Genomic DNA, 14,527 nt, shown 5'->3' on the forward strand with positions numbered 1-14,527 from the left:
TTGATAATTATTTTTAAGCAATTAATTAAAAAATAGAATTAGAATCTATTCATGAATTAAACAAATGTATTTTTTTCCTTTATTGATTGGATTCATTTTACAGGAAATACAACAAATGTACATTTTTTTAGCTAGCTATGTGGCTACCTTTTTAGCTTTGGAGGTAGCCATCGTCCTGCCTTTTTTAGTGAGTTAGCGAGCCAGCTAGCTAGCTTTTTGCTTTTTTTGCATGCTATCTAGGTAACATTTTATCTTTTATTGCGAGTTATCAAGCTAAATTCTGACATCCTTTCTAGCTAGCTATCTAGCTATTTTAATTTATAGCTTTCTATCTGACTATTTAGATGGCTTTTTACTCTTTTAGCTACTCCTAGCTAGCTATTTAGCTCCCTTTTAGTTTTTTACTTGTTTACCCTTCTAGCAATCCAGCTACATTTTTAGCTATTTAGCAAGCCATCCAGCTAAGTTGCTATATTCGAAATGCATACCAAACTGGGTGCTCTTTGCACTAATTAGTAACAAAAAGTAGCTTTTGAAATGAAAAAAGTTGGAGACCCCTGGATTAGAGGCGTAGGAGATCATGAACCCAAGCAAGAAACATGTTGAGAATTTTTATTCATCAATAAAAATCGCACATTATTTGTAGAAGCTCATGGTTTTATTAAAAAGTATTTTCTAACAACGTAAAACGAAAACAACAGTATGCTTTCTCATCATTGCTTTCCAAGTCTTGACAGTTGCCCTTCAGATTTTTTTGTGTGTGAGAAAATCATAATAACTACCTTACCCCTTCCGCAAAAAGGCACTTTCTGGAAGGCTGCTTTTTCAGATTTCACATTATAGTTCTGAATTCATCAAAAATAAAACTGGGGACATGGGCCTCAGCCACCTTGAAAACACAGAAATAAAAAAAGGGACACAGTTACAACAAAATCACCTCAAATAAAAGGTTCATTTTCAAAATCAGAGTAACTCACTTTACGTGACAATTTCGTATACTTCACGTAGTCTTCCAAGAACATCAGTGCTCCCACCACATCAGAGGGCATGTCAGGGATCTTCTGACTTAAATTGGACAGAACAGAGACTGAAATGAGCATTTGTGAAGATACTGGCTAATTTTACGTTCACTTCAAAAACAAAAACACAATTCAATTATTCAAGAAATGCAGGGTTCCACCAAGGTCTTAAAAACTTGAAAAAGTCTTACATTTGATAACAGCAAATTAAGGCATTGAAAATGTTGTCTAGAAGTCTTAAATGTAGCTCTGAAATGTATCAATTTTTCCCTGCCATATCTGAGTGATTAAGCCAATAACTGTAGAATAAGTAAACTAACAAAAGTATGAAAGGTTGTGTTGTAAATTTGTAATTTCTTCTGAATTTATCTATCTCTGGCCGATAAATGTAATGCATTGGTAGGAAAATCCAGGCGCGCTGGTGCAGCCGGGTTGTTGCTGCCACGGGGTTTTGTTCCTCCGTGTAGTCACCGCGTCCTTCCGAGGCAATGCATTCTGCGGCGGTCCCCAGGGCTCTGTTCTCGGTCCCGTCCTATTGACGGCGGAAGCTCGCGAGTCGCCTCGGCACCTGGGTCCCATCCCCCATGCAAACTTGCTCACGCCTGCCTCAGTCCTACTCTTAGTCAGTCCAGGCCGGGTCGGGGTCCAGTCCCCCCTCGGTTCCAGCGTGTTCCGGCCACCAGCGTAAACAAAACCTCAGCCGCTGGTTACGCAATACCTTATCCGCTCCTTTGGCACGAGGCGGGGTTTTAAAGTCCCCGCTGTGGGGCGCCGAAGTTTGTCACAACTCGTCTGTATTCCTGAATAGGTGAGAGATTGGTCTTAAATTTCATTGGGGGTCTTGAAAAGGTCTTAAAAAGTCTTAAATCTGAATGGTAACATCATGGGGGAACCCTGTAAAGGAGCTTTTGTGTGATTGTTACCTTGTACACTGTTCCATGATAGAGCGGATGAACTGACCAATCAGAGCCAAGAATTGGTGTGTGTATCTTGAGTGAAATTGCTTCAGAAGTGTGAGTAGGCCAAGCACTAAGGGAGGCCAGTCGACTGGGTCAGTGGATTTTTTGCATGTCATCCCTGTTAGAATTTCAACATAATGTTCACATTTAGTAAACTGTAAAAATAAACCAATAAAAAAATTGTAAAACACGCGTCTTAAATTTGCGGTCAGCGGGCCATCTGCAGCCCTCAAGACAATGTTCCCCCCATAATATAAAATGAACGTTGTGGCTTGGTCGAGTTTGATATAGATGCTATCTCCTTGCTGATGAGTTAGGCAGAGCTCCAAACTCAGTGCCTATAAGTTGCAACAAATTAGCTGATTTGATCAATCATTTTTTTGCAATCCAGTAGAGAAGTATTTAACTTAAATTGAAATGCAGAATGAGGGGTGCAAAGAGGATGGACCACTTTTTAACAGAAGCTTAAAAGACAGTGGATGCTTCTTGAACGTAACCTAGAATGAGTTTCTGCTTTTTCAGAGATTTTGTTAGATTTTTCCACTCACATGTTTCGTTTTTTAAAAGGTGCATTGTTTGAGGTGTCATGATCGTGCTTGTGTTTGGTTAGCGTAGCATGAAAATGGTCAAAGTAAAAAAAGGGTGTGTTTCTTTCAAGTACCGTATTTTCCGCACTATAAGGCGCACCGGGTTATAGGGCGCACCCCCAAAAAATAGTTTTTGGTCCTATTTTTGACATACATAAGACGCACCGGATTATAAGGTGCTACAATGGGAACGTGGACAAAACAGTCAGATAGTTCAGTCCAACTTATTACCCCCTTAACATTCTAAAAGCTTGCAAAGACGCAAATACGTGTCGGGAACACGTGCGGATGCGGTGTCCGTACGATGTCACTCAAATGCATCGTTCCATCATTCAGAAGGTTAAAGTCTAGGGATTCAAGAAATGCTAACCATTCCTTAGTATCTATTTTCTTTTTCGCTCGCAACTTTACTGTGCATATGACAATAAACACTTGGAATTGAGTTTAATTTAAAAATAGACACTCCATTCCATCCATTATCTGCACTGCTTATCACAGAAACATCGAGTTCAGTCTGAAACAAGATACAGGGACAATATAAAACCCGGAGTAGCTCACCGAAGTCGTTGTGTTCATAATAATGTGCAGGCAATGTCCTCTTATATCCGTGAGGGTAGTAAATCCAGGAGAATACAATATTTACAAATACAGAATAGAAAAAAATGCTTTCTCTATGCCGTCAGCCACATGCTATACACATTCATCTTTTTCGGCCAATTGCAGCCTTTGTTTTCCGTTTAAGCCAATGCCAGCCTGTAAATGATAAAAATGATCCTCCCCTTGACCTCCGAATAACTTTAGCCAATAGTGATCGTTTCAAATGATGATTGACACATTGGTTAGCCAATGAAACGCCGGTAAATAAATCCCAGCATACACCGCGTACTACTTGGCGTTAGAGGGAAAATCTAGTCGGCGGCTGCAAGTTAGTTGGAAAACTTTGCAATTTTAAAATTGATCCATAAATAAGGCGCACTGTATTATAAGGCGCATGGTCAGCTTTTGAAAAAAATAAAGGCTTTTAGGTGCGCCTTATAGTGCGGAAAATACGGTACAAATCAAACCCCCCCCAAAAAATAAAACAAACTAGCAAGCATAGGGTCTGCTAGCTTCAAGCGGCTCATTACATTGGAAAGAAATTCATAGATTAATTCGAACTCTGAGGAAAGTTTGAAGTACGCAAAGAACTGCTGATCACCAGAGGGTGCATTTCCAGCAGCATCCCTGAGCTGAGAACAATACAATAATAAAGCAAAAAGAATACAATAAACAAATGTCCACTGTAGCATGTTATATAGAATAACTAAATAGTGCTACACAGAATACATATTGCAATAAGATTCGGTAATATGCAATGTAGGTGGTGTGGTTTACTGTGGGCTTTTACTCTGCCGGGTAGAGTTAAAGAGCTTCATGGCATGAGGAAGAAAAGATCTCTTCAGTCATGTTCTAGAAGCGACTTGGGCGGCGTCTGGGAGAAAGAAAGAGCGGTGGTGCCGGTCTGGCCTACAGCAAACGGCTAGGCTAATTACTCTCCGAAGTCACCTCTGCGGACGCTGTATCTTGCCAAGACTATGTCCATTATCCATGAAACAGGTGACTTGGAGCTAAGACTTGAGGGAAATCACTAAATTCGGGACAGTTTAATTTTTAATCATCGAGGAGATCTGTCTCCATCGGAGGACACCCGATTCTAGCGAGGAGCTAGCCGGCCGCTTTCTAAATTGCTTTCTACACTGAAAGGACAAGCTCTCCCATTTTGTTCCACTTTTGTTTTTACTTTTGTATAATGACCAAAAACGTTCATTCAAATGCAAATATGTGTCATTATTTCTAAATCTACGATTGTTATTTTGTGACAGTCGTAAACTCTCAGTTGGTAATGACGTCATCTCGAGGTAAGTTTAACCCTTTGGTGTTTTTTTAAGGTGCGACACTACTTCACAGATTTTAACTTTTTGCGGGTGGTTCTGGTCCCTATTAACCGTGAAAACCAAGGGATATCTGTATTTCCTTTATTTGTTACAGATGTTTTTCCTATTATTTTTAATATTGTTTTTTTTAGATCTTAGATCATATTATTTTGTGTTTAAAAAAAGATCTTTAAGAACAGTGGAAAGCCTTTCTTTAACCTTTTCTTGTGGAAAGGCCATTATGGCCCACCCTCACCCATACCTTGACTTCTATGACACCCCCCCTCCCCAGGAAATTAAGCTTGAGTCACCTGGTGAAAATGAAGCTTCCATTTATAGCTTTTAAGTCAAAAAAACACATTACCCTATCTATCTATCGATCTATCTATCTATCTACCTTGGTCACATCCCTCGAGAGGGGTGACCAACAGCAACACATACAAAAAAACAGAGTAAAAAAAATAGAAAAAAAATTAAGAAAAAAAACGGAAAAAAATTGACAATGACCAACCCAAAATGCTCAAACACCCAAACAAGTTAAGCACCACAGCACCCAAGTTGGTCATGCTTTCGTCCCTCCAGATGAAACGGGACATGAGAGCGCGGCCATGTCACTCGGGTCAGGGTGACATAACACACTCTTCTGTGCAACAACAGGGCCCGACAGCTTTCACTGGTTTACCCCTGCCGCATCACACAGGTGCCCTGCCCATCCCTTAGTACACGTCTAAACATCCCACTTTCCTTTCACAACACCTCTCCACTCATTCCTATCACCAACAGGAGCTCTTGCTTCCACTATATTTAGACCTCTGTCCTGCAGTGCACTCATAACACCATCCATCCAGGTCAATCGCGGCCTTCTTCTTGGTCTCCTTCCATTTACTTCTGCCCTGTAGATTCTTTTCAAGATTCGCTCCTCATCCATCCTCTCTATGTGTCCAAACCAACCGAGTACTCTCTTATCCACACACTTGCTCAGTTCCATTACTACTCCAGTTCTATCTCACATAATTTCATTTCTCAACATGTTGACCTGTGGTGAGGGGCCCTCTCCCCCTGGGAGGTGTGATAATTCTCCCACTGTGGTCCGCTGCGTGTCGTAAGAGGCGACTAAAGTGGAGGGAGCGAGGGGACTGGGGATCCTCTCCGAAAGGTCTTGCAAACCCTAGTTATCGGGTCACTAAACGTGAGAGGATGTGGAAGTAAAGCGACTGAGTGGAAGAAAGAGGAGATCGGAAGGATGATGACAAAACGGAAGGTTGATGTGTTAGCCTTGAGTAAAACAAAGATAAGCATCCAAATTAAAGTAATAATCTATAAGAAGCATTTTGCTCCTTATGAAATGGTTATAAAATTGGCAGTGCCATTATTCTAAGACATAGACTTCTCTTGAGGAAAACAGATGTGAAACGACCTTGGTTTTTGCTGTACTGAAGCTTGGGTAGCTGTGATACGATGAACAGGAAGTTGATGATGGGGAAGAAAGGAAGTCGCTTGGTGGTGATGTAGATCTGCGAAAAGCACAAGGCAAAAAAGTTCTGCAAGGTGCTTTGAGTTCATTTCCAAGATGTTCAGAAGATGATACAACATATTAATCTTTACAAACCTTATTAAGGGGATTATGAATCCCAGCAGCCTCCAAATAGGCTGTGATCTCGGACAGAAGAGTGTTATCGTCTTTTGGATAGGGGAGCGACGGGTCCTGGTAGTGTGCTTCTATGTCTGCTAGCAACGATCTGCAACGAGTAAAATTATACAATTACAGTGCATAGCGAAAGTATTGCAACCCCCACCCCCAGAAAATAACTTTTTGTCATATTGCCACATTTCAGGCCTCCAAATTAAAGCTTAAAAACTTGTGAGGTACAATCGTGATTTGGAAGCCATTTATTGTATATTATATCTACAACGAAAAAACTGAAAAATAGGTGTTGCAAAAACATTGGTCTCTGTTGTCTCAGATGACTCCAGAAGTTCCGTCATAACTTCAAACAATGTTGGGCACGTTACGATAAAAAAGTAATTTGTTTTAGTTACTCACTACTTCTTCCAAAAGTAACTGAGTTAGTAACTGAAATAAATCTATAGTAAAATGAACTAGTTACCTGGAAAATTAACTATTTTCTTTACTTTAAAAATAAGTTGTTGTATGTCAAATCATTTGAATTTTTTGCAGTATTCGAGTAAATTGAATAGAGAGGAACAGACATAAAACTTACTGCACCTCACCAGAAACAGATTTATCTGACACTCGATGTGCAACCTAAACTTTAAGTGCAACAAATATAAACAGTGAACAGTATAATAAAAAACAATCAGCAGTAAACAAACAAAATCAGTAAATATAATAAAATTATAATTAGCAGTAAAGAAACAAAATCAGTAAACAATACATATATAAATAACAATTAGCAGTAAACAAATATAAACAGTAAACGTGTAATAAAATAACAATAAGCAGTAAACAAACAAAATCGGGAAACAATATAATGAAATAACAATCAGCTGTAAACGATTAAAAATTAGTTTAATTAAATGGAAAACAATGAAAAAAAACAAAAGAAAAAACACAATAAAAAAAGGAAAAAGAGAGAAAGGAAGAAAAAAGAATTCACTTTACATTTTCATAAAACACATTAACAATAAAACCCAGGGAAATATTAAAAATATTGAAAAATCTACATAAAAAAAATATATATAATACAAGAGAAATGTAACTTTTTTTATGCTAAACAAATCTAAACTCATCAACATGAACCCCCCCCCCAAAATGCACAATGTACAATCACATGAGAAAAAAAGCTGTCTCGGATGGAACCAGCTGTTGATTGGTGGGCTCCCTTTGTTCACTTTGACTAATAGAGACATTTTATTTTTGAATGACACAAGTCAGGGCGCTGTAAAATGTGTTGCTCGCATTTTTTGCCACTCACTTAGCCCTCAATTGTCTTTTTTTCCGGCACATTATTAAATACTATATTTGTAGTTGCTATCTAACTATGTGGTAGTCGCTATTTTGAATGGTGACATGTTTGGAAAAGTCGTGATGTAAACAACTCGGAGGAGAGCAGAAAACAAGACCGCTGAAAACGGCTTCAGGTGTAAGTAACATGCCGCTTTTGACCGTCAGTTAGGGTGACAGCGTTGTAATGGTGGAAAAAGTAATGGGTTAGACATACCTGTCAACCTGTACGTTTTTGCCTTAAAAAGTATGTTTATTATGCATTTTAAGACGTGTACGACGTACAAGAAAATCTGTACGGAAAAACGCAAATTTGTCAATTATGGGTGCCATCCGGTATACACAGACTATCACGAAATGGCAAATCAATCAAGTCAAAGGAGATTGCCGCGGAAGCCTTTATCCCGGTATCGTTTTTTTTCGTTGCAAGCGAAGCGAGCGGTTTGATGCTACTATGCGCATGCCACCTGGGGATTTCCCATCATGCATCATTCCGTGGTAGTTGTGTAGTGAAAGGAAGTCCGTCTCTTTTTAGAGAACCGGCTTTTTCGGCTCAACTCATTAAAGAGAGCTGGCTCTCAAACGGCTCACTTGCTTTGATGCATTATATTACGAATGATTATGTTGTACAGAGAAGTTACGAAAAAAAGGAAGTATAAAAGGAGAAAATGAAAAAAGACAAGTTTGTGGTTATCCCTTTAATCAGTATATTACCAACAATAATTTAATGCAGAAAATGAATTAATCATTTGAATAAGAAAATTCTACTTAATTATACTTGCATGTATTTTTTCCTTCTACAGTGAACGTCAAAGCTACTTCATTTTTGAACTTTTTTTTATAATAAACCTCATTCATCAAGATCTCAAAACAAAATGTTAATTAACAATTTATATGATATAACAAAACACATGTACAATATAACATGTTAAACTTCATATTTAAACATGTTTGGAAAAAAAAATATGGTGTAAGATTTTTTTTGTATTTTGTAAGGGAAAATACGACAGTTTGTAAGGGCATGGAGCCCTGGAGGTTTACAGGTATGGTTAGATAACCCCGTCTTGAAAAAATAACGTTCTTTAGAAGCGAGTTATTCCCAACACTGGCCATTTAGGTCAACATTGAATCATTCAGAATTCCGCAGAATTCTTCTGGAGTCAGTTGGCTTTGCAAAGAGAAGGGGGGTCAATATTTTTGCATTGCCTCCTTTTCAATGTTTTATCTACTAGCGCAATACAAAATCTTGTATGAATGTAGTTTCTTTTTGCAATTTGTTGATTCTTGTTGTTTATAAGTTTGAAGGCTGAAATATGGCATCATGTCAATAAAGCTCTGTAGAAGTGGTTAAACTTCATCGATTTTGTTGCAGTAGTGTGGCGAGGAATTCACGTGTACTGACTTGTTGATGTTTTCCAGGGCAGCCGCAAGGTGTTTGGAGTCAAACTTGCACGAGTAGTTCAACTCATTGGCGATTTGCTTCCGGAGAATTTGCATCTGACCAACCTGGAGCAAACGATACACCTTAGCTTTTATTCTTAAAAGTTACAAAAAAAAAGAAAAAAAAAAAGAACAATTATAATGACCAGGGGTCTAAAACTCGCGACCCAGGGGGCAATTGGGGCTCCCAGGATTATAGTTTAAAGTCCCCGCCTTAATGAGAATGTATTCTTTTACCACTAGAGGTAGCTATATACTGTTGTGTCTTTGAAAAACAGTGCTAAGAGCACGATAGAAAAGGACAAAATACGGAGACTACCTTGTTACTTATTACTCCTTATGCACCTTATTACCTTTGAGAAGAAGATAAATAATACAAAGAAAAAAAGAAAAGAAAACAAGGACAGAAAAAGAGAAGAGAACAAACTCATTTTAAAGCTAAAAAAAGAGGAAAAGAAAAATTAAAAGCATTCAAAAACTAAAAATAAAAAAAAATGAAAAAAAAAGAGAAAATTGCATTTGTTTTTTCATTTTTGTCTTTGTCAGTGCTGTTTTTGTGGAAAACCCATTTTGGCCCAACCTCACCCGGATCCTAGATTCAGTGGGCCGCAACTCAATTGAGTTTGAGACCCCATATATTGACCCATGGGTGTATCCAGCCTGTTTTTGGGGGTGCTCAAGCACCCCCATATTCCACCAAAGCACCCCCAATATTTTAGAATTTTAAAACTCTCTTTTCCTTAAAGAGACAGTGTGTAATATTTTGTGCCTCCTAGTGGTACAAAAACCTTCATTCAGTAAAAATAAAATAAAATATTTGAATAATAGGCATAAATGAAGTATCATACAAATACTATTATTAAAAAAAACATAGGTGTATAAAAATGTGTTTCTTTAAATAGCGTAATCCATACCTAATAGTTGTGTTTGTCTGGCATCTTTCTGCTACGCTATGCGCATTCGTCACTACTTTTCGATCGCATTAGAGAATACAGTGCCACCTAGTAGTGAAATATTACTTAGTGTCCCTTTAATAAAATACTTTCAATAATATCAAATATGATGAAAAACGTGAGCTAAAATATAACACAAGTAAAACAAAACAAATACTCCACTGTCTTAAAACGGTTGTCCATTTGATTCCTAGCACTGCTCTCGCCCAATCCCTGCTCCCCTTTCACTCGGCTAGTGTCACTCTCTTTATTTCTTGCTCTCTTTTTCTCATTCTCTCCCTTGCTTACTCTCTTCTATTCTTTACTTTCTTTTGCCATCTATCTGTGTCTATTCCTTCTTTCTTCCCTGTTTTTCTCTCTCTATTTTTCAATTCTCTTTCTCACTTTTCCTTTCTCTCTCTTTATTTCTCTCTCGTTGTCTCACTCTTTGTCTCTTTTTCTCTCTATCATTTATTTTTTTCTCGGTCTTCCTCCATTTCTTTTCTCTTTCTTTCACCTTCTCTCCATGTCTTCTCTTTCTTTCTCTTTGTCTCTTTCCCTCTGTTTTTATTTATTTTCCATTTATCCTCTTGCTCTCTTTCTGTCTGTCTTTTTCTCCTCTCTTTCTCTATTTCTTCTTTGTCTCTGTCTCTTTCTCTCCCTTTTCCTGTGTTTCTCTATTTCTCCGTCTTTCTTTTTCTTGCTTTATCTCATTCTCTTTCTTTCAATTTTTCTCTCTTTCTGTCTTTTTTCTTCATATTTCTCGTTCTCTACCTCTCTATCTTTCTCTTTAATCTATTAGTCCGGTCCCTGTAAGATTTTTTTCTAACCCGTTGCCCCTGAGCTTAAATGAGTTTGACACCCCTGATATAGGTATTCTAAATACATTAGTACTTGACAGTGCACTATATTGAAATTATGGACTTAAAAAAATTCCGCTACACAGTGAATCCACGACTAAAATAAGTGCAAATTAGAAAGCTGCTGCTGTATCTGAAATTTTTGAAATGGTCATATACAGTACCTTCATGGTGGCCTCTAAATATGGACCCCAGATTTTCTGAGTTTTGGCTACAGCTGCAGCATATACTTTGCTGGCATTACCTGTCATAAAAAAAAGAATCATTTTAATCACAAAATCTCATCCAATATCCACGATGCTTTCTTTAAGTATTACTTACCCACAATGCCCTGAACTGGATTGACGGCAACCAACATGGCTTTAAAGACATCAATTGCAGCTTTATCTTTCAGAATTGTCTTTTGAATCATCGTCAGGAAATTCTTAATGGAGACGTTTGCATTTTAAAGTACAATACATTGAATTGACTATTTGAACTTATACGTTAAACGAGGGATCGGGAACCTTTTCGATCCAAAGAGCCAAAATAGCAAAATATTTTTATGTTTTGAAGAGCTATGACATATATTTTAAGACAAAATTCAGTAAAACCGCTAAACCCCCTCTTCAGACAAAGTCTTAATATTTCCGTGCATTTTATTTCACTGTTAGATTTGATCAAATTAAAAAAATAATAATGCCAGAGCCTATGTCCCATATCAGCAAATATACCACTTTAAACCTGTCTCCTTCCCGCAGTTAGTAAAGATCAATGAGGCTCATTCTGACCTTAACTTTTCATAAATAATATTTTCAAAACCAAGTGCAAAAGTCAGAATACTGCAAACGGGGATACCAACGTATTTACCTTCAGTGCAGATGGCGCTGTGTGCATAGCTCCGCCCACACCTACGGCTCACCCAATCAAATTGCTCCGAGTGCTTTGCTGGCGTTTTTTGTGTTTACAGTTGTTGGTAAGTGTCTTAACAGTGAACATACAATGATTAATGAGCTTCCATTTAAAGGATTCTTTAGAAATGTATAGCCAAAACTGGGTCTGTTGGTGTGACACCTTGACCGTAAACTATAGTTGGGACTGTGCCCTATATATATATATAATATATAATAATGTTAGTGGTCCAACAGCTATACACCCATCAAACTTGACACACTTGTCTAGAGTAGGACTGTAACTAACAAACATCATTTTTTTCAACAAATTATTTTTATGGGTTGAATCTTTGAATACGATAAACATCCTCAATATGAAAATGATAGTATAATATGCTTAAGAATCTACCCTTGTGAGTTAAACATGTAATCATTATTTTTTTTTTAAATTGTATTTACTTTATTTACTTACTTTTTGATTCTATTCCTCTGTACTTCTGCAGCACTTTCTGTTCCCTTAAAAATTGTTAACTTTGATTCGTGAGGCAAGAGTCAACACTACAAATAATATTGAATATTGCATGCCAATTTTGATTGTAAGATGCAATGTTCAATAAAACGCACACAGCAGAATTGTTTGCACTCTTATTTGCATCGATTTAACCTACGTAGTGGCTCAAAAACATTTAATCAAGGATCTAATTAGTTGCCAAACACTTTTAATAATCGGGTTTAATCAATTTTTTTTACAATTTGTTGTTGCAGCCCTAAGTCAGTATTGGAACACTATAGGAAAAATTTGCATCTCCAGAATTTGATATGTACTCATGAAAAGAGCCATAGGTTCCCAATCCCTGCATCAAATGCTTCTTGGAGGCTCTTTACCTGTAACTCCTTCACAATCATGAAGCATAGCAAGCGGTCCAGCCCATTGAGGCCAAATGTACCTAAGGAGCTTTGGATTTCCGAAAAGAGTCTGTTGTTAGTCACTTCTTGGTGACTCTTCAGATCATACCAGGTGTTCATTTGGTCAATGTAGCATGTTATCCTGTGAAAAACATTCAGCATGAAATTAGATTTCTGCAGGATTTTACTTACCATGAATTATGGACTACAAAGTGCTATTTTTGTACATTTTTAACACAGATTTAGCATAAAATGTGGCGTATCCTTCTGACACATACGCAGGAGTGTGACAAAACATTTTCAAAAAAGAACTCAATGTACTGTACTGAGGGAAAACAGGGTTCGTACACCTTACTCATGGCCAAATTCAAGCACTTTTCTAGCACTTTCAAGGCCAATTTTTTATTTTTCCTGTACCGTGAAGGAAGAAATCCAGAGATGAACAAAAAAACGTTATTTTGTTGTTGTTGACTTTGATGTCTAAAACAAAGTCGCGATCATGCTGCTAGCACATACTTTTTGCTATTTTGAGCTGTTCCTATCTATGATCTACTTGTGTCAATGGGCTGCTAAAAACTGACATGAGTTCTGGCATTCTGCTTTAACAATGCAATACAAACATGGAAAGTTGTTGGGTAATGATTCGGTTCAATAGGGAAGACAAAAAAAAAAGAAAAAGAAAAAAAATTACTGTACGTATAAAAAGCAGAAAAATGAGTCAAATTTGGACTCCTTTTAATTATATTGATTGCTCCAAAGCAGATTGCATTTTATCTTTCAATCTTAGAAACTGCTGATCTTTTGCCTTTTGTTCAACTTATTTTAATTTATATTTTTTGCATGTTTTTCAGAAGATCTTTGTTTGAATTGGTTAGAATAGAAATGTAAATTTTACATTCTATCATATATTTATAACACTGATAAGTTAATATTTTGGGGGTTTTGCAATTACAGGGGTTTTGTGTAGTGTGGAAAAGATAACATTTTTGTTTAGTACTTTGACATGTGAATACTATAATTTATATTTAACCATTATTAAATAATTTGGGGCATTATATTTTATTATCATTAATAATATAACACTGCGACTGGCTGGGAACCAGTTCAGGGTGTCCCCTGCCCACTGCCTGAAGACAGCAACCCTGCTACCACACTGAGGATAAGCAGTGCAGGTAAACGACGGATGGATGATAATACAGGTATGTCACTGAAAAGTAACCAAGCTGAGTTTCTTCCTTAATCTCCTAAAACACAGCGTCCACATGCTTGGAAATAAATGAACATCAAACAAGAAGTTCGGGTCTTAGGAGGTTATATTTGCCTTTTAACTAGGTCCACTCTGTAGGTCAGAATTTATTATACTGTTTTTTTCACAAATTATAAAAAGGGTTCCTACACCTTTTAATGGCCAAATTCAAGCACTTTTTAAGGATTTTCAAAGCAAATGTTTCAATTTTTCAGTACAGTACCATTAAAAAAATAAAACCAGCGCTAGTCAAAAGAACGAGAGCCTATACCTTAGTTTCCAACCATTATTCTAGCCCTAACCTAATTTTGTAACTCTAAAATTTAGATTATAACCCTAACTTGCAGCCTAAACCCTTGATTCTAACCCTAGTCCTACACCTAACCCTAGCTGTAACCCTAGCCCTGTTTTAAACCGTAACCCTAGCTCTAAACCGATTTTGGAACCCTACATTCAGTTTAGAACCCTCAAATGGAGCTCAAATCTTAGTTCCTAACAGTACGCCCAACTAGCTGTGACCCTAGCCCCAACCCAATTTCAGAACCATAATTCAGTTTAATACCCTAATAAGGAGTCTAAACCTTAGCTTTTAACCCTAGCCCCAATCCTATTTTGGAACCATAAGACCAAACCCTAGCTCCTAAGGCCTAACGCAACATCTAACCTAAAAAAATGGAAATAATCTAAAGCATTTACAGGCGCTTCACCTAAAATTCAAGCACTTTTCATGTCTTGAATACACACATTAAAATTCAACCATTTTAGGATTTCAAGCATCCGTATGAAAATTGAATAACAATAATTATGTAAGGTTTTATACGTAAAGTA

The 14,527-nt window shown here is 37.2% G+C and overlaps 1 protein-coding gene across 3 annotated transcripts in view; it reads right to left on the reverse strand.

The window, feature by feature from the left end:
* Nucleotides 1-597: 597 nt before the first annotated feature.
* washc5 (WASH complex subunit 5) overlaps nucleotides 598-14,527 on the reverse strand; it is a 45,494-nt gene continuing 31,564 nt past the window's right edge. For all 3 annotated transcript variants that reach the window (XM_088326058.1, XM_088326059.1, XM_088326060.1), the window contains exons 21-29: nucleotides 12,433-12,595; nucleotides 10,997-11,099; nucleotides 10,840-10,919; nucleotides 8,846-8,949; nucleotides 6,088-6,217; nucleotides 5,896-5,992; nucleotides 1,943-2,096; nucleotides 978-1,065; nucleotides 598-889 (exon numbers count right to left, since the gene is read on the reverse strand). In XM_088326058.1, coding sequence (XP_088182184.1) covers nucleotides 833-889; nucleotides 978-1,065; nucleotides 1,943-2,096; nucleotides 5,896-5,992; nucleotides 6,088-6,217; nucleotides 8,846-8,949; nucleotides 10,840-10,919; nucleotides 10,997-11,099; nucleotides 12,433-12,595 — 976 coding nt within the window. In that variant the 3' untranslated portion in view covers nucleotides 598-832. The remainder of the gene's footprint in view (nucleotides 890-977; nucleotides 1,066-1,942; nucleotides 2,097-5,895; nucleotides 5,993-6,087; nucleotides 6,218-8,845; nucleotides 8,950-10,839; nucleotides 10,920-10,996; nucleotides 11,100-12,432; nucleotides 12,596-14,527) is intronic.

The sequence above is a fragment of the Urocampus carinirostris genome, chromosome 2, assembly GCF_059441175.1.
Source record: "Urocampus carinirostris isolate Australia breed hairy pipefish chromosome 2, RoL_Ucar_1.0, whole genome shotgun sequence".
NCBI lineage: Eukaryota > Metazoa > Chordata > Actinopteri > Syngnathiformes > Syngnathidae > Urocampus > Urocampus carinirostris.